General features: G+C 34.4%; 1 protein-coding gene across 1 annotated transcript in view; it reads right to left on the bottom strand.

Annotated features, from left to right (window-relative positions):
• Nucleotides 1-9101: 9101 nt before the first annotated feature.
• Nucleotides 9102-20814, bottom strand: part of cdi (serine/threonine kinase) — a 46589-nt gene continuing 34876 nt past the window's right edge. Inside the window, exons 2-9 of the mRNA XM_077429416.1 lie at nucleotides 15017-15138; nucleotides 13234-13429; nucleotides 13073-13155; nucleotides 12863-12992; nucleotides 12597-12722; nucleotides 12376-12512; nucleotides 12050-12300; nucleotides 9102-11899 (exon numbers count right to left, since the gene is read on the bottom strand). Coding sequence (XP_077285542.1) covers nucleotides 9102-11899; nucleotides 12050-12300; nucleotides 12376-12512; nucleotides 12597-12722; nucleotides 12863-12992; nucleotides 13073-13155; nucleotides 13234-13429; nucleotides 15017-15138 — 3843 coding nt within the window. The remainder of the gene's footprint in view (nucleotides 11900-12049; nucleotides 12301-12375; nucleotides 12513-12596; nucleotides 12723-12862; nucleotides 12993-13072; nucleotides 13156-13233; nucleotides 13430-15016; nucleotides 15139-20814) is intronic.

Here is a 20814-nt window from a genome sequence, read left to right as displayed (position 1 = left end):
CGGACACATTACCATGAATTGTTACGAAATTTTCACACCATCCACGTGTTTGTCTCGCTACTCTATCTTGAATACCACAACTCATCTACATACTTAATAAACTGCAATCTATAAGTTCCTCTTGGATACAATTCGAGCAACATTCCATCAACAATCTATGATATTCTTCGGGACAAAAGAAATTATATGATGTATCTTAGCCTGGATTGCTTAATTCTACATCTTAGGTATCATGTGTACCTTCATCAATTCGTCTAGCTACAATTTCCACACTATTAATCACGCTTGCACGAGTTACCTTTTGGTTCCTAATTGCTATTCTAATATAATTTTGCATTTCCTTGCTTGGTTCTTCTTGGACAACCATCGTTCATATATCGTCAATACGTCCAGCTACAAGATAATAGCACTTTATATGTGTATATTCTTCTGCATACATCTAAATCTTAAATTCAACTTCAAAGTTTTACATCCATGTCATGGCTTTCCTTATTTTGCTCTGCTATAACTTTATCTTTGGTATCATAACTTTTATGTTGGAGATGGATGCTTAAGATCCCCCGGATAGTTAGAAGAACCAATGCCTCCATCCTGAAAGACCTGAGGATAGGAGATAGACTATCATCCAGTTCTTTAGGCATATCGCGAGGCGAGACCAGAACAATCTGGAAAAATTGGCTGGAAAGCAGAGGAAGAGGACGATCACCAACAAGATGGAGGCTGCCACTGAGAAAACGGTATTCGAGTCACTGCGACTTTCGGGATGTCGATAGACCTGGAGTACCATGATGGAACGTATTATGGAAGTTAAAAGACGGGAAAGTCACGACCCTCAGACATGAGGAAAGCGACCGAAAAGATGAACTTTATCTATTTGCCACCAATTCTTCTATATAGCTACAAGTACCACCCATACCCATATTAATCGGTATATGCATCACGCTTCTAACCCATATGTTTCTATTTCAATTACTTGTTGCTAACCTAAGCAAAAAACATTCCATTCTCCTCTAATCTTGCTTTCAACCTCCATATTTACATCTACAAGACAGGAATATGTACCTTCATCGCTTTCTTATGCACCTTCCTAGGTACCATTCGAGCATGTTGTCCACCTACCTTCCATTAATCAAGCTACATATTCCACTACAATTTACCCCTTGAAAATATGTCGGAAAACATTACACGCAATATCTGTCTACACTTGTGCATTACGTAAAACAAATTCAACGTGATTATTATCTCATATCCACTCATTCTTAAGGTTAATAATAATGTATCCAATTGAAACCCATTCAAATGGAGTTAGCGCTTAATCTAGCTTTCGTTTTGATGCATTTAATGGACATACACACTATAATACCTTATGTACCATATTGTATCGATCTATAATTTATGAAACAATCAATTTAAAGCATCTGGCGTGACCAACACACGACAATTCATATCACGCGTTAATTCCTAATGATTTTCTATGGTATCTCGTCAAGTATGTACACAGTTTCCGTAACGTTATATATGTAAAGTGCACTAAAATGTAATTGAGATTGCTACTCTATGCTGGAGTCAAATCTTGGAATTGTATGTGTAATTATTACTTAATATACATATGTAAATATGTAGTCGAAAAATTATTACAGGAATGAAAAATTAAAGGAATTTGGAAACATATGATCCACTTTTGAAACTGTTGCGAGCTAAATATCAAGTCAATTATGTAATTTATCTACATATGTATGTATGTATGTATTGCATCAAATTATATAAAACAAAAATAATTTAATGTAAGATTTTGATGTTTGCAAGATAGATCAAAATACATTCGATATTACATATGTATTATATTCCAATAATGGAATGAATCTAATAGAATAATAAAAATTGTGAGAAAAGCTAATAATCTGAAAGATTGTAGGAACATTTTTAACTAGGATCTTATAGCCAGACATTGGAAAATTATAAATGACCAAATCAATGGAAATATTCTGTGCACATATTTGAAGCTACAATATTTTAATACTTGTTGAGGGTTAGTAATTTTCCCGCAGGGGTGGAGACTAACCTCGATTTTTAAATTTGGACATTTTCCGATGTCATCGGACGAGTTTTGCCATCAAAGCGATGTATGATTGCGATTGCAAATCTTCTCAGCTGGTGTTCAGCTCGTTTAAAAGTGGTCCCTGGACGTGGAAGTTCCAACCCTCGAGTGGTGTTCCGCGTGACATTTCTGCGCGAAAAGAACCTTGAGAATACGAACGCGCATGCGCGCCATTTTATGGATTTACCACCTGACGACTTCCGGTTGGCCCAAATTACCGAAATTCAAAACCCACTGCAAAACGATTGCTGAATAATAGAACATATGTTGTTGTCAAGATATGTACATATCACTACTAATCAGATGATTTCAATAAAGATTAGATTTATGACAATACGAATTACATATATACAGATGTTATTTAGTAAATAACAGAGTGAAGCTAGTGAAAATCTTGTAAAAAATTATTATTTTGAATAAAAATTCCAATAATTTTATTTTACTACCGCCATCTATGTATAAAATTAATGACTACGAGACGTCACCGAGATTAAAAATTTTCGATCTTGAAACGCTTCTTAAACGATATTTTATCTCTATCGTAATGGCGGAGGATCCATTTACGTATATTGATGACCAAAATGAGCAATATGACAAAGTATGAAAACGATCGGATAAGAGTCAAACTTTTTCCTGAATTGTAATCTTAAGTGAAACGTAAAGGAGGTATGTAAAAATAGCCATATAATAGAGATGAACTGTCTCAATTGGACTGAAATAACAGCTGAGATGTTTCTCTACGTCTTCTACCAATTCTAAGTCGCGAGTTAACTTTCCGTAGTTTCCAATATTGAATCTCATAGATAGATTTGCTTTTGATTCATTTTAGAAGTTTACACAAACCGATAATATTGTGCGAAATCATCATATATACATATGTATATAATAGCGCTATTCTGAGTGGCTGTGTGTGCGTGTCTGTGCGAGATAACGCTCGCCGTACTATAAATACACTGTTCGACAAATGACGACTTTTTTTTTGGTTCAGAGACGAGATATGACTTTTCTTATGGATATGTATATGCCCAGTGAACACGAATCTGGTAATAAAAAATGTTGATTGGCTCGAGATTCTGAGATATATGTATGTGTTTTTTAAATCGCGCGATTTTTCTATATCTTGGTGTTGTTCGGTCGATGTCTCAAAATCTGTCAATTTCCTGTTCAAAATGAATATTGAAATCTATAGTCGGGTATTTTATCTTTCATTTGTAGTACTTTTCAGCTTTCAAATCTCTCTAAGTAGTCGTCCAGTTCAAATCAAAAGTCAAAAGTACGTATTTTCACATGGGATTTTTTCTTACTATTAATACTGTTTTATATTGAGTTTTTTATATTGAAACATGTTTATTGGGATAGTGATCTGACCACACTATTTTTTGTTTTCGTTTAAAAGGGTAAATTGGAACTGTGCTGAACACAGGACCAATACATTTCTTTTTTTTAATAACTTAATATGCCAAAATCAGGTACAAAATTAGTAACGTTATAATCAAAATCAAAATATAATCAAATATAAAAAATATAATCAAAATCAGAATCGGTTTCTTTTGTGATTTGTAGTTTATGTGCCGACCTTTACTTATACTTTTAAAAGTTTTGAAATGCTGCTTTCCTAGGGGTAGAAAGTCACTGTCAGTTTCGTAAAGATTGATATATCAGTAGAATATTTAGTGAGTTCTACGATATTCTTTTACTGGATGCATATTGCTAAAGAGATGATCAACACCAAAAAACTGATGATATCTTAGCCATGATCAGGATAACATCTAAGAGTTGAGAGAGACGACGTAATAGAAGTTGTTCATTTATTATTATGAAGTGGTACATGCAACGTTATCATTGCATTTAATAATGACGCAAATGTTGTCACTTACAACGTTTTGTTCTTTTGTATCTTTTCTAATACCTAAGATTTATTGATTGCTCATTGAATGATACCACGCAGAAAAATTACAGTCGATTAATAAATGTTGCAAGTATTGTTAAAAGTATTTATTTATTTAAAGTTTTATTTCTCTCCAGAAAAATAAAGTTTTCTGGCACTTGAAACGTTATGTTTTGGTACTACTAATTTCCACATTAATTCAATTTAAAAATAAAGCAATAAAAAATCTTAATCATTAGAAAAATTACGGTCGTAAAAAAAAAGTTTTTTAAAAACACCTCTTCTATAATTTGTATATAAAATTATTATTTTGAATAAAAATACCAATAATTTTATTTTACTACCGTCATCTATGTTTAAAACTAAAAACTGGATAGACGTCAGGCACATTTCAGAAATTCAAATTTCAAACGCGTCTTACACGATATTTTTGCACCATCGTAATGGCGGAGGATCCATTTTCTTATATTGATGACCTAAACGAGCAATATGGCAAAGTATGAAAACGATCGGATAGGAGGCAAATTTTTTCCTGAATTGTAATCGTAAGTGAAACGTAAAGGAGGTATTTAAAAAAAGTTAGTGACATTTCATTGTTTGTAAGCAATCATCATCTACAGCCATTCACCATTCGCTGCTGGATGAAGGCCTCTCCAACACGCTTCCACTCGCCTCTGTTTTGCGCAACTCTCATCCATCTCACTCCACACATTTTCCTAATATTTCATCTACCCATTTTCCCGGCGGTCTTCCTTTTACCCTTTTGCATTCTCTCGGGTACCATTCTAGCACTTCTTTTGTCCACCGTTCGTCCATTCTTCTAGCCACGTGGCACGCCTATTGCCATTTCAATCTCTTTACTCTATTCACTACCCATGTCGTACTTTTCACCCACGTAATTCGTTTACTGTCTTTCCTCGTTTTGCGCAACTCTCATCCATCTTTGTACATCATTCACACATTTTCCTAATCTCGTCTACTCATCTTCCCTGCGGTCTTCCTTTTACCATTTACCTTTTCTTTATTATTACATACCTCCTTAACGTTTCACTTACGATTACAATTCAAGAAAAAGTTTGCCTCTTATCCGATCGTTTTCATACTTTGCCATATTGCTCATTTTGGCCATCAATATAAGTAAATGGATCCTCCGCCATTACGATAGAGATAAAATATCGTTTAAGAAGCGTTTCAAGATCGAAAATTTTTAATCTCGGTGACGTTATGTAGTCATTAATTTTATACATAGATGGCGGTAGTAAAATAAAATTATTGGTATTCAAAATAATAATTTTATATACAAATTATAGAAGAGGTATGTTTTTAAAAAAACTATTTTTATCTTGATTTAAATATAGTAATCCTCTTATTGCATACTTCCTTAAGACACATTTTTCTATAGCACAGTTTATAATCTAATTTGTATAATTCCAAATTTTAGTCTCTTATAACATGTTTCTTTTACAGCACGGAACTTATCTACCGTGTTATAGGAGGAAAGGACTGTATTGTATACGGCAAACAAATCCCAATGGATTGTTATCGAGTGCAAGAATCGTGTTTTTTTTTGTATTATAACTAATACACGTATGTATCTTATGGATAGGGAAAAATTTGATGTTTGTTTTTCTAAATTTATAAACTGGAAGTTTTTGACTAGGAATTATAAATGAAATATGAAAAGTTTTTCAAATTATTATTACTGAATAAAATGCATAAATGTAATTTCAAGACAAAAATATAGTAATTTTATTATCAATGCAATTAAATAAAAACAGTTACAGTTAAAATTAAAAAAAAAAAAACTCAATACTGTTTTATAACTATACAAATATCACTAAAAAATAATTTCCTTACAAATAACAATGTTTGAAATCGAGAAAAATAGTAGGTAATTGAAAAAAATGTGCAAAATGCCTTCGTACGAAGATTTACATAAGATCGTATGACAAAAAAAAAGATGCCCATTTCAGCTGCCAGGTAAAAAATCTAATTACGAGCCAATATTGTGTTACAGATTAACAATAATTTATTTATTTAATATAATTGATCTATTTTCATTACAATTGATTGAGTCAATATATACGCAAACTTTTCACCATCGTAAAACTGACACATTCGTCACAGGTCATCGATATCACATTAAATATATTAACGAAAAATAAATACAATACATACATACACAATCAAACCGCCGAGGAGTTAAATTCGCACGCGTTTGCGCAAATCTCCTCGGGATTATTCAGTTATTTTTATTCCATGTTAAAAAAATATATATACACATTTTTTTTTTTTATTTAAAAATTTAACTTATTGAAACGTGTTTGAATATTCGAAACACAAACCGTCGCAATATCAATTTCTTTTTTTTAAATTACAAAAATATATAAAAACATTTCGGTGGTTCTATCCAAAAGCCTAGTAAATTCAATAAAAAATATGCACAACGATGCGAAAAAATCGCACCTAACGCATGCATGCACTCACCTATTATATACTTTTAAACACATATTCATTAAGTGATGACATTTATGTATGTTAATATATAAAAAAAATTGATCAAAAACTCTCAAGTTTGATCGAAACAAATAAATTATCATCACTTAAACACAATATGTATATAAAAATATACATATTTAAAGAAAGAAGTAACAATAAAAAATATCAATTAGCTACATTAGCATTTATTTGAGGAAATACATAATTTTGGTATCATACTAACAGAATGTTATTTTTAAATGCCTATTTACAATTATAAATCTACAAATCTAAATTATTAAATATGTTATTCATTACTTATTGCAATCAGCCCACATATATATATAATTATACATATATAAAAATTGTGGCATCGCGCCATAGAAACTTTCAATCAAGATGAAAGCTACATATATATTATATACATATATATATATAAGATAACAAGACTAGTTCACTCTTGCTCTTTTTAATCCCGTTTCCAAGCTATGCAATATTATATATTTTTTTATTTACTCTTAAGTCAAAAAAATACTTTTTTTTAACATGCAAAAGTGAATTTCACTAGTTCGTACGTATTAACTATTAATCGGAGGAAGAACTGAAACATTCAAGGAAGATATGTTATTTGGCTTTCGAGTATTATTATCATTAAAAAAAAAAAAAAATATATATATATATATATACATATAAATGTATATATATACATATAAATATATATATACATATAAATATATATATACATATAAATATATATATACATATAAATATATACATACATATTTATATGTAGTTAAGAAATATATCGATTTTTCCGAAGTACAACAATGTTTATAAGGAATATATTAACTTCAAATGTAACAGAAACAATCATTTTGTCTTAGGGGTAAAAGAAATATACAATTCGTATACAAATATGCATAGCTGTGATTCATACATACACAATACGTATGTCTAAACGTACGCGTATAAATATCATATTTAATCATTTCACAAATTAAATACATATATATTTCATTATAAGGAACTTCGTATTTTTAAAATAATTGATTTTATGAAGAAGAAAAAATATACAATCGTTGAATTGCTGCAGTTTCGAAAAATTGCAAAACTTGATTGAACGGTGAACGACGGCCAACCAACATTATCATTATTATAATAATATTAACGAAGCTTAACCGACAAAGAAGAACGAATGAAATATTGTCGATTTAACGAAATAACAGATATGTGTTTAAAAAACGAATCAGTCTCTAATTTCAAATGGACGCTCTGTACGTCGTCGCATTGCATGTATAATTTACCTAATAATTACAAATCAATTGAAATAAGACACTTGGATGAGTGTTGTTAATTGACTTACACTATTTCTTCACCACCATTTCAATTCAACGAGATTATAACATTGTACATACTCAGTAATATAACAGATTATCTTTAAAAATCTCCGCCACAAACGGGATGAGAGATGGTCGTTTCACACAACGTATCCAAATAGAACCATAATTACTTAAAGACCGACCCAAAACTTGTACAGCAATAGTTTTCAAATTTCCAGTCCTGTAATATTTCAGAAAGCAAGCCATTTCTTGGGTCCTTTGTGTTTGAAAAGATTTGAATCTTTACAAAAAAAAGGAGACAAAAAATCAAACAACAAAACCTTTCTTTCTTTGAAATCAACAAGAACTAAATACAAAAAGTTGAAAACCACTGCTATATATATATAGTTTAAATATCAGTAGCGTCGCTAGGCCCGTGCAGGGAGTGCGGTCTGCACTGGGTGACACCATTTTTGAGAGTGACTGTATAAGTACAGCTTTCTGTATAAGTACAGCTTTCTGTATAAGTACAGCTTTCTGTATATATACAGCTTTCTTTATATATACAGCTTTCTGTATTTATACAGCTACCGCGAAATCCGTCTGGTGCAGCTACATATACATATATAGCATCAAATATGAGTTTTTGTTCGAATTCCTGAGAAATCAGTGTAGGTATGTACCTAAAGGTAAGAAGGTTAACTGATTCGGTCAGACGGAGACGCAATCCAGAAACAACGTGTCAACTTAGCTTCTCTATTGGCGCTTCTCTCTCGTAAGTCATAACAATGAACAAATATTAATAATTAATAAAAAATATTTTTAGGTGACACCACCCCTAGCAACGCCACTGTGAATATAAATTTTCGTTGTGAAGAATTTGACCATGAATGGTTTACAAAATCGGCCAATTCCGTGTGAAACGGCCCAACATCGACAGCGTAATATTTGCTTCAATCATAAGCTTATTCATATAAATTCTAAATACATATATTATAATAAAAACGAACTGACAAGAGTCTTACAGATGCAACTTAATCAGAATAGGAAAACGTAAAGCTGATGATACTAAGAGCGAAACGCTCGATAAGCACAGGCTCCATCGTCGGCGACACCGCTGATGATGATCATTACATAAATAGTTTCATAGCCTCCTATAGACTTACGAGATGGGATATAAATAATTTTGTACTGCTATAACGAATGATTCAGAACACAAATGGGTCCGAATGGTGTTTTAATAAAAAAAAAACCTATTTATACTGTAGCGACCGAATGAATAGAAAAAATATACAACACGTTTCTGTTTTTGCACTCGTTACTTCTTCCTATCGAAGAGTGAAAGTTTCGACTTCACCGCACCCTCGCAAATGATCAACCGCTGTTGAGATAGGCACTTTCGACTGCAGGATGGAAGAGAGGCGACGTCCTCCCTCTTCACGTTACCAGCTACGTCGGCATTTGTACAAAGTTCGTTGTACTTATTCTGACTGTTCATTCGATGCCTCAGCTCGGCCATCTTGCGTCCCGTCTCACCGAACGAATACTCCTTCTGACTGTCGGATATGCTTCTAACATCGCTGTCGAAATGCTTTCTAATATCCAAAAAGTCAGTCTGGATCTTCCTGGGCACTTTGCTCGAGAACAGAGCGTCGCCGGCAAACTTGGATGTTATCGAAGGACTGGCGGCCATCTTCAAGCGCGTACTCGACGAGTAGCCTATGTTCGTCTTGTACGCTGGAGATTTAAAATTAGCACCTTTTCTCTCGAAGTACTCCACTATTTTGGATATCTGCGCCGAGCGCGCGTTGCTGATGCCGGAGTACGTCCTCTCGTCGAAGTGCAACGAATCCGAACCGGCCAACGATGATATGTCGTCCGAGCTATCGGTGTAAATACTCGAAGCGCGCTTGCTCGACGAGTACAAGAGCTGGTTGGTCATCGGAGCTCGCAGCATGATGTTATGTATCTCCTCGTCCATGGCCAGTCTATTGATCAGTTCGAGGTTGACGCTGCGGGTGTCTACGTCTACGTTCTTGTTGACTTTGTGTATGGGACAAAGGTTGCTGCGTCTGTTGTGATATAATAAACAACACCGACTCATCAATTGACACTCTTTCAGAGGTAGTATGTCTCCGGAGACTTTATACGAGTTGCATTGGACGCATATGGTGCCGCCGTCGCTTTCTGAGCACACTGATTCAGCGTCGTTTTGCTTCTTGCCGAACGTGTCGAGCTCGTTGTTGTCTTCTTCGTCCCCGTCGGTCTTTCTTTGCCAATGAGACAGGCAGAAATTTTCCATGTCTTGGGTGTGGCGTAGATGCTCTCTGGACGATGACTGGTTCAGGCAGTCGAGATCGTCTAAGCTTCTGAGGGAGCTGACAGTTGTCGTCGACATTGCAGAATCGTCGAGGAGAAAAAGACTAGAATTCGCCGAACTGCTCGAAAACGTGCGACAGCTGAGAGCGTGACCGACGCTCATATTTTTATGACAATACTTATTATGCAATATCCGATAGTAATTGTCCAAGCAATTTTGACACAGCGAAAGATTATGATCACAACCGTTTTTGTCGCCGTCGTTTCTGTTGTAGTTCTTCTCGAGCATCTCTCGACGAGCGTGAAACTCCTCAGCTTCGACCACCTCGTCTCGTTTATTTTCTAATCTATCTACGGGTTTCTTCTTATTGCTACAGTAAAGTTCGTTGCGATCGTACGGATCTGACTCCGGGTCTAAGTCTTCTAAATTAGTCGCGTTTTGTAAATACGAATTACAGGTTGTTTTACAATTACATTCAAAATGATCACTGTTGTCTGAAATTTTATCGGTTTGAGTTCCGGACGAATCACTAGACAGCGTATGCAAATTCTTAGCAAAAAGGCACTTATCTGTGGCAGGACATTTACAGTGGCAAAAGAATCTGAGAACACACGGACATATCAACGGAGAGTGATAGCAGTCCAGCGCAAAGTTGGGCGAAGAAAAATCTTCATTCACGACTGAAAAAATACCGCTTTCACAAGATCCCCGTCTTCTCATAGTGTTCGTACCACTTTTTAACGTTAATACTGATGGCGAAAATGGATTGTCAGATGAAAGTTCTATATTAGAATTGCTCTTTTGTAACAAAATCGGGGATGTTTTCTTATACGTAACATTTTCAACAGAATTATCACTAGCATTTGAAATCGAGTCCACCGGAGCCCGGTCGCCAAAAGAACAACCATCAGGCGTAGTTTTAAACAATGGATGGGAATATAACGATTTTACTTTTGCCGTATTCTGTGAATTCTTTTGGATATTTGAAGCACCACTATTACACGTTCTTGGTATAGAACTATTATTAACTGACTCAATTTTATTCTCTACTATATTATTAGAATCATTAGTTCGACTTGTATCGCTAGCACACTTTGAACTTCTTAGATTGTTTGTTTCACTCATATTAGTCTGACTTAACTTAGTTTTATTTTCATCTATTCTATCAGAGGTACCGTAACATTTATTACTACTATTTAAAACTACCAATTTATTAATGCATTGTTCGATGGATTTTTCACTCGTCGATGAAACGGTGACATCTTTGGAGTCGACACATTCGAAACTATTCTGCCGAGAGAGTACAGGTGATGCGGGCAAAGAGCTGGTCTTAAATCCACTGCCTCCGCTGTTATGCACCTGTTTCTTATTCCGCGTTTCAATGTTATTGACAGCTGTAGAAACTTTAGACTCGGCGCCGTGATTAGACGGCAATTCGAAACACGATGAAAATAAATTTCCCACTCCGGTCGTGTAAGAGTTCGGCGAGCCGCCTAAGATTTTCTTGACACCTCTGAATTGTGCCAGGGTGGTGAACGGATTCGTCGACGGAATCAAAGAATCGTCACCGAGCTTTGGCTCGTATCTGGGTTTGTAGTGTTGGTCTTTCAGTCTCATAATTTCGCCGATCTTGTACAAGATAAGGTAGTTTGAGAGCGGTTGCAGGGAGCTGGTGTGTGTCCGAGCCGGTGCCAGAGCCCGCTGAAGCATATGACAGCGGGCTTTATCGCTCGGCGCCGTGTTCGGCCAGAAAACTAACCCGCTGACGGTTTCTGACAAAGATCGACGATGTTGCACTGAAAAAGATATATCACCAGTCAGTATTTTATAGTGTCTAATATAAATTATCCACAAACTACACAACGAACGATGATTCAAGATCGAAAAGAAGCTTTGACGAAAAGTGAGAAACTCTAAATATACACATAGATTATGAAAATACCAACGTTTTGCATAAAATCCAGACTTTTTTGTATCACTTTTATTCAAGTTCTTTTTAGTTAATAAAATTTCATCATTGATATCATATTCCGATGTTAAACTTTCATCAACAATCGTATTAGATGGCGAATGTAAGCTCTTACAATCTTCACCTTCGATTGATTCCATACTATTATTACACGCTCTCAACGTTGACACGTCGACAGAATTTCGCTTGGAAACTTCAATTTTAGTGTTTGAATTTCGAACAGGAGAACTAAAATGAATAAAAAAGTTGAAATGAAAAACAAACATCACTTTTATATAATTAAAATAAATATCAAACCGTTACCTATATACAGAATTATTTTCAGAACTAGAAGAATCCATTTTGGAACACTGTGAAGTGTTTTTATTATTTAACTGCTCTATAATACCTTCAAGTTTTAATACGATTTCAGGAAACAGCGGCCTCATCTTTGGATCGAACTATAATCGAAAATAAAAACATTAGATTATACAAAAAAATCACAATGAAAAAGCAATATAAAATGATAGCAATTGTATACGCACAATACAGCAATGAAAAGTAAGCCGTAAAAAATCAGGAATTGTGTCTCCGTCGCAGAGTTGAATGAATGCGAGATAATCCAATCCGAAATTATCAGTTCTCGGTAAAATATCTGGATCGGCATCCAACTAAAAAAACACACATTATAGTACAAGCTCGGTAATTATATTCACTATAGGCGAAAATTCTGCTTAGAGATTCATTACAAAATTTATTAAAAATATAGCTCGTAATGAAATAACACTTTCTACGACAAACATATACACACCCTTGCAATGAGTTGACACAGTATGATGCCGTACGAGAATATATCCGAGCGGTGATCGTACCAATTGCCTTTCAAACATTCCGGAGACATCCACCAAGGAGAACCGACACTCGGCAATCGATAGCCATTTCTATAAAAGTCAAAATACACCATCACGTAAATAAAACATCGATAAAACATATTGAAAAAAAATTAATAAAATCAACCAACATAGGTATTTTAGCAGCGAGACCGAAATCCGCAACGACGGCCGTCATTTCATTGGAGGTTTCGTTTATTCTGATTAGGACATTCTGCAATTATACAAAGAAAAGGTTATTCCGAAGCGTCTAATGCAATTATACAAACGATAAGTGTTGTAAAATATTAACCTTGCTGGTAAGGTCCCGGTGAAATACTCCAAATGAATGAAGATAGCGCATTCCGTTAGCGACGTTCAATGCCAAAGATATGCGTACTCCTTGGGGCAATTCTTCACCTCCTTGCAGAACTTGCTCGAGCGAACCGCCGTTCATAAACTCGGTGAGGGCGTGCAGTTGACTTTCGTACACACAAACTCCAATAAATCTGCAAATATTAAAAAAATCAATATTTAAAATAAATTTAAAGCAAAAATACACATCGAATGAAACATAAATTTGATTTTGAAAATAGAAATAATATTAATAGGAGAAAAAAGTAACTAGAAATGGAACTGTTATAAATGTTAAGTTAAGTGGGGGTGGCGAGCAGGCGCACTAATAGCCAGATGTCATCATGTCGATCTGACAGACGATTCTGATGATTTCGTTAATGATTAAATTCTTCTAGCGCTATGTCGGAAACATAATATTACTTTAATCAAGGATAGCCTCAGTATGTCGGTAAAATACCAAAGCGATCAGAAGAGTGGAATTGGTTCAAAAACAGAAATATTGCGCTAGGTACATACTGTCAGTGAAACTAATAAAAAGCTGGTAATAAAAACGTTTCTATATCAATAAGGCATTACTTTATGAATGATTACAAATAATCTGAAACACCGAGCATCGCTCGGCAAAGGAAAGCTGAAGACATAACAAAATTTATATACAGAGTACAGTTGAATGGTTTAACAAAAATTCACGGTTTTGTCCAATAATACAGCTCAGATTTATTTTTTTAATAGTAAATTATTAATTCATAGCAATCAATCTAATAATTTAACTCATAAATGAGTTCTGCCAAAATCAATTCTTAGCTAAATCACTTTCTAGTATTCAAAAATAGTAGATTCATCATTTCATCAAAATCTTTAGACATACAACACGGAATGCATCATATGAAGCGTTGGCTAGAAAAATGTAGTAAAGCGCTAAAAAAATATATTAAAATAGAATTATATACATATGTTACAGTTGAAGTGTCTCTTTCAGTTGTAATATATTTTGACTAATTGGAATATATTACCTCTAACCTGGTACCAACTACTGTTATGGTGGAAGTGTATCTTCAGTTGTAATATATTTTGAATAGTTGGAATATATTCCGTCTGACCCACGTAAGCTGATTCATATGGCGAATTACATTCCAACCGGTCAAAATATATCACAACTGAAAATACACTTCAACTATAAGTTGGTACCAGGTTTGATGGAAAGGTTAGGTTTTCATGACAACGTCACTCGACTATTACATAGAGTTGGAAAGTCAAATTTTTGTTTTGAACACATTCTTAGAGTTATCGTAATACGATACTCATTACCGTAATTCGTAATACCTAGCAAGTATAAACGCATTATTGAATTTTAAATCATTTGTAAAAAACATCAGAAATGTCCAAACTCAACTGTTATATTACAACTGGCGCACATTGTTGAAAGTGTATTTGCGCTTGTAGAGATATAATTTACTAGTTGATTTGTATTCGAATATGAATTACCTAAAACGCCAGTTGGAATATATTACGACTGAAACATATACATATATGGAGTAATGTTCAGCGCTAAAATAATGAAACAAATGGTTACAACTTTATTTTAGATAATGCTTCATACTATAAAATAATTTAAAAAAATTGTTATAATGAAATAACATTTGATAAGATTACATTCAACGACATTCCTAAGTCAATTTGACAAGAATAATTAATGGAGTTTCGTTGTACAATAATGGCACTGTGTACTTTGGACTTACCCCAATATATTAGGATGACTAAGCTTGTTCATAAGTTGCACTTCCTTGAGCATGTTCGGCCTGTTGGATCTTTGCTGATTCAACTTTAGTACCATAACTTTACCGGTTGTACGATGGGTGACCTGAAACAATAAATTTCAAAATAAGTAAAGTCACATTTACAACGATTTTTTTTAAATTTTTGAACAAAAAACAAATATAGATAAGACCAGTGGCGACTCGTCTATATGAGCTGCGGGGCTACAGCCCTCCCAGTATAATACATATGCATGCTATTTTTGTCTGCATTTGATCACCGGTATGGTCAACGAGCTACTACAGACCCTCCCTCCCCCCCTATGTGCATTTAAAAAAAATTTAGTACGTTCCAAAAAATTTGTGTGCCATTAGAAACTTAATCCCTAAAAATAATTTATACTAACTTGAATATACTAACTTGAAAAAACTGCATACCATATATAATATTCCGTTTGTTACAGACATTACTAACAAACTAACCAGTAGATTCTATGACAGAATCACTAATAACCATACTAGCACACTTGTGAAGAGTCTCGGTGATTACAACAAAATGTATATACCTTTCAAGTATAAATACAGATTACCTAAACACAATCTGCTTTAGGTCATCGACTTTATGAGTCTTTAATTAATATTATGTATTAGATGTATTATGAGCATTTATAAGAATTGTAAATAGGTTTTTGAGCTCTTTTTCCTATTCTGCTGTACATTAACATTAGAATAATATAATACTATGATTACTAAAAAAATTAAATTAAAATTGTAAAATAGAAAATGACCAGTAGATCAGTAGCTATTAAAATAGATATAAGATGTATTGTGAACATAATTTCGTAATAATAAAGCATTTAAAAATCAAATCAAAGCATTACAAACTTTGCTTTGATCATTGAAAAAAATATTTGCTACTTAAATGTGCATTACAATGACCAAAATACGAACCGACAATGACCAACACTTCTCTCTACTGGACTCCTTATTTTTTACTCTTCGACTTGCGACCTTCGACACTTACGACCTGACATCATCATTCATATTCATACGTAATACGTAAACAAAAGTAAAAACTTTTGACAGTTGTCAATAGCGGAAGACTGCAACGTTGACAACATTGACAATGCCAAAATATTTTATTCGATGCACAATACGAGATTGTTCAATGCACCGAAAATAATACAAATGTTTAATGTACAAACATTTGTTTTAAGAGACAAAGTATTTTTCTGAACGTGCAATTAAATCGTACCCATAGTATTTCGTTTCTTGGTTTTGAACTCCTTGATTGCAGAGTGCATAGAAAGGTCGAATTACAGTGAGAGTTTAGAAGACTTGTTTTTGTTTATATATATATTTTTTAATAAAAAGTAAAATCGTGTGATCCACACTCCCCCAGTCTTGACATGATTCGGCTCGACGTGCTTTCTTCTATTGTCTAACATTTTACAATTAATATTTAAAACAGTGAGAACACACGTTTCGCTTTCTACATGTCTGGCATTATGAGCCGATGCGGTGTTCAACACGCGGCACGCGGCCCATACACGCCTACAATATGCATAATACGGCCGATTTAAAATACGAATTAAATCAATCTGGACGAAGCGAAGTTCGGCGTGGACAAACAAAAGTATCGCGTGACAGTATCGCTCAAAAAAGAAGAGTCATTACCGCGGGCACGCACATCGCAATGCGCAAATGAAACGATTCGTATCAACGAAAAATCAAAGCAATTAAGATTACAAAGATGTTTATAATCGGGTGGTTTGCCCGTCACGCGACGGCGTATGCTACAACGTTTTGCACTATTCGAAAATTTCAACTTCGCTCCAGTCTAAATAAACAGTTGGAAATTTTGCTATGTTGCTAACTGGATTGTGGTCAGTTATGAATACCGATTGTAATAAATTCATAACTATAGTCGATCCGATGTAGCGTGAGACTTACGAGAACCGAACATGCTGTCGGATTCGTGCATATATAATTATAATATAAAATTATTTCTTTATTTTTTTTTAAATTATTTCTTTAAACTATTTAATATTAGTACAATACATATAATTCAGTTCAAAGTCTTTAATAATATTACTGAAAGTTTTGCTGTCCATAATATGACGTTGACAATTACTTTTATCGCCTAAAAAATATAAATTTCCATTAATATAAAATATATACATATTCCATAAATAAATTAATATGTATTTCATAATAAAATTTTAAAATATTTTAAAATACAGAGTATGTTAATTCTATAGAAAAATAATTTTTTGCAAACTTTTTTGCTCTCATGCTTTGAACACTGATGGAAAGATCATATGGTTTTTTGAAATTAATCCAATCCCTAACCTAAGTTAGTTATTAATTTATTATAATTAGTAAATGTCTATTCTATAATATTCACGTGTTTTAGGCTTCATATGTCAAATTACGATCTAAAAACTGACCATTAAATATAAAATATTAACATATTACTATACATTATACATACTACTGACCATTTAACATAATTACCTACTGCTCGTGTCAACTAATACGAATTGTACAAACCGTTTTTTTTACGTACTTATGGCTGGTCAAAATCTTACTGACCAATTAAATGCAAGCCTTAAATTAAGTCATTATAAACGAAGGGTTTTCAATAGCACTGAGCAACAAAAAATAACGTTTTTAACTTACCAGATCAGAGACTAAGTTTGACCCACCGAATTCGAACTTGAGAATGATTTTTCTTGGTTTTCTCTAGTTTAAAAGCCTTTTAAAAGTGCGCAATTTATTGCAGATTTTTGGCTTTTGCAGTCTTTACCTCAAAATCTAGCATTGCTGTGCCAAAAGTGAGTATTGGAATCAATGGCCAGAAGTTTTTTCTATTGATTGTGATTTTTATTGCTTTAAATACGCATAAATAATTATCTAGCGAATTTTCAAAAACATTTTTTTAACTATTATTTTCTGCTGTGTAGTTGATTAGTTTCAGGTAAGTAGAAAATAAGACATAGTGTGAAAAATAAAAAGTTATAGGATTTTAAACAATTAAAATCAGACAAGACGGAAACTCAAATATATGTATAAGCTTACTATCTATTAAACTACGCAATTACGCAAATTTACACGTGTTTATTACGATTATTTTTCACCGTCGAACTATCAGAATCGATTTAAATTTCCATCGTTGACCAAACCGCGCAAATGGCAAAGTTTCAAAGCGATCGGAAGAATGTAGGAATATATACTCAATCGTTAGCGAAGTGAAATAGAAAAGCCTGATAAAACAGGGTCCGTCCTTAAATAATATTTCCAAATGTATATATCACAGGACTTTCAACAGAAAAAATAGTAGTTCAATAGTTAATCATATGTATGTAGTATATAAAAATAGGTTTATGTCTGAACATTGACTTGTACAGTTTCTCTTCAGACTTGCATTCATTTGTATCTGATTTGCAAGAAAGAGTCATTCATCACACAATGACGTCTAGAATTAATTAGTTTTTTTTGCAAAATTTATGAATCTCGGGTTAATTAGACGACATCGCTCCATTCGCAAGGTGACGAAGTCCAAGCGTTTTTCCTTGAACCGAATCCAAAGTTTCATTAGAATACAAAAAAAAAAAAATTGTATACAAGACGCGAAAGATTATCATGGAGACCGAAAAAATGTATATTTATTCAAATATTTTACCGAGCATTAAAAAATGACGCGCTAAATGTCGCAGTGGCGTCGTTACTTTGTATCGCCGAAAACTCGAAAATGTCAACTCCTCGGGGAGACGAAATGTCAAACGCACCGCAAAAGTCACACAAAAATAGACCATGGAAAAAAGGAGCCAAATGACGTAAACCTACTAGAAGTTCATTCATATGAGTTTGCCTTGGGAAGGCCAAACGATTGCGGAACCAAAACAACACAGACAATTTTCTGTGAAACTATAGCGTGTGCTCCGAGTATAATATATGATATGTACATATCATGAACACGCATACAAGTTCATTTATACGCGGACGGCCGGGCGAGTCGCGGGGATGGAATGAGGGGACAGGGCGAGAGGTGGAGTGGGGGGCGATGGTAGCAATAAATAATGAGTATTATACAGTGTAGATACATATATGCGACTTGACTGCAGAGGCTATGCATGCTGAAACCATTAGCGACAATAGCCTCGGTGTAGTTCATATATCAATTCCTTTCCGAAACCACCCGTTGAAATATCAACGGGCACAATACTAGTAAGGTAAAATAAAATAAAGTCATAAGTTATGTAATGTAATATATATAATATATAATGCATGTAAGTTGGTTGCTACGAAATTTTTCGTAGCGGGATATGCTACGTATTTATAATTACACTGTTCCACTCTTGCTTTGTACGGTAATGGAGAGTTCTGTTGTTATTTAACAAACACCAAGTCGACGCCTAAGTCTAGTTATGACTAAAACCCGGGCCCAGAGAGTGCCGCGTATTGTTCAATTGTTGTAAATGCATTGTTAAAGGTTCGCCGAACGTTTTTTTTTAGACTCTAGATTTGTAAATAGAGCTAAACTCGCTTCCAGGAAAAAGCACGGTGTCTATCCGAAGTCTAGTTATGAGTTTATCAGGTACCCATTTGACCGCTGAAACTAGTGTCTAGACTTCGGATAGACACCGTGCTTTTTCCTGGAAGCGAGTTTAGTTCTATTTACAAATCTAGAACCTTTAACAATACATTTACAACAATTGAACAATACGCGGCACCCTCTGGGCCCGGGTTTTAGTCATAACTAGACTTAGGCGTCGACTTGTGTTTGTTAAATAACAACAGAACTCTCCATTACCGTACAAAGCAAGAGAGGAACAGTGTAATTATAAATCGTTCGGAGCATATCCCGCTACGAAAAATTTCGTAGCAACCAACTTACATACATATGTATGTCTCCTTTCGAAGCAAACTGTATTGTGGTCTGCTATTAAATAGTGAATTGTTGTTAATACAAGCAACCAATTGCTAATATTATATAAGTAATGAGTATTTATTACCATGATAGGGTACCAGAACCTCGGATCTCGCCTGTGCACGTTTACTTGTTTACATATATAATCTGAACAAAACTGTGACGTCACGAACTTGTGACGTGTGGGGCCCACACGTGTATAATTACCGCGAGAGGCCCCACACAACCGCACGCACGCAATTAACATCATAAACGAGGTGTTTCGACGAGATAATGATGCGAAAATATGCACATGTATGTGTGTGTGTGGGTGTGTGTGCACATCACGACAGAGCGACCTTCCAGCAGTGGTGCTGAAGAGTCGTCGATGGCTGAAAAACGGTGTTCATGCGAACCGGTGCGATGAGCGAAAGTGAAAGAACAGAAGCGAAAAACCGGATCAAGGCGAATGAATGTTGATTGATCGCTGACTGACGAAGTGGGAAAATCGACGATAAACAGGAAGGAAACGGTTTACCGGAAATGCACCCGCTTACTATGCACCTCGAGACGCGTGCCAGCATGCTACTTTACATACATACATACGTTCATACAAATGTCGTGTCATTTATCTCGACGTGTAACCTCTAATAGCTGAAACGCTGCAAAGCATACTGAAATACTTATAAAAAATACCAATAATTTTATTTGACTACCGCCATCTACATATGTTTAAAACTGAAAACTGGATAGACGTCAGTCACTTTTCAGAAATTCAAATTTCAAACGCGTTTTATGGTGCGTACGCACCAAGCCAACGAACGGCCCACAGGCCAACTTTTAAAACCAGTAGCGTACAAAATATCGAAAT

Source organism: Arctopsyche grandis, chromosome 4, assembly GCF_051622035.1.
Source record: "Arctopsyche grandis isolate Sample6627 chromosome 4, ASM5162203v2, whole genome shotgun sequence".
NCBI classification, from domain to species: Eukaryota; Metazoa; Arthropoda; class Insecta; order Trichoptera; family Hydropsychidae; genus Arctopsyche; species Arctopsyche grandis.
The sequence above is the reverse complement of the archived record's forward strand: the minus strand, read 5'-3'. Positions and strand labels throughout refer to the sequence as shown.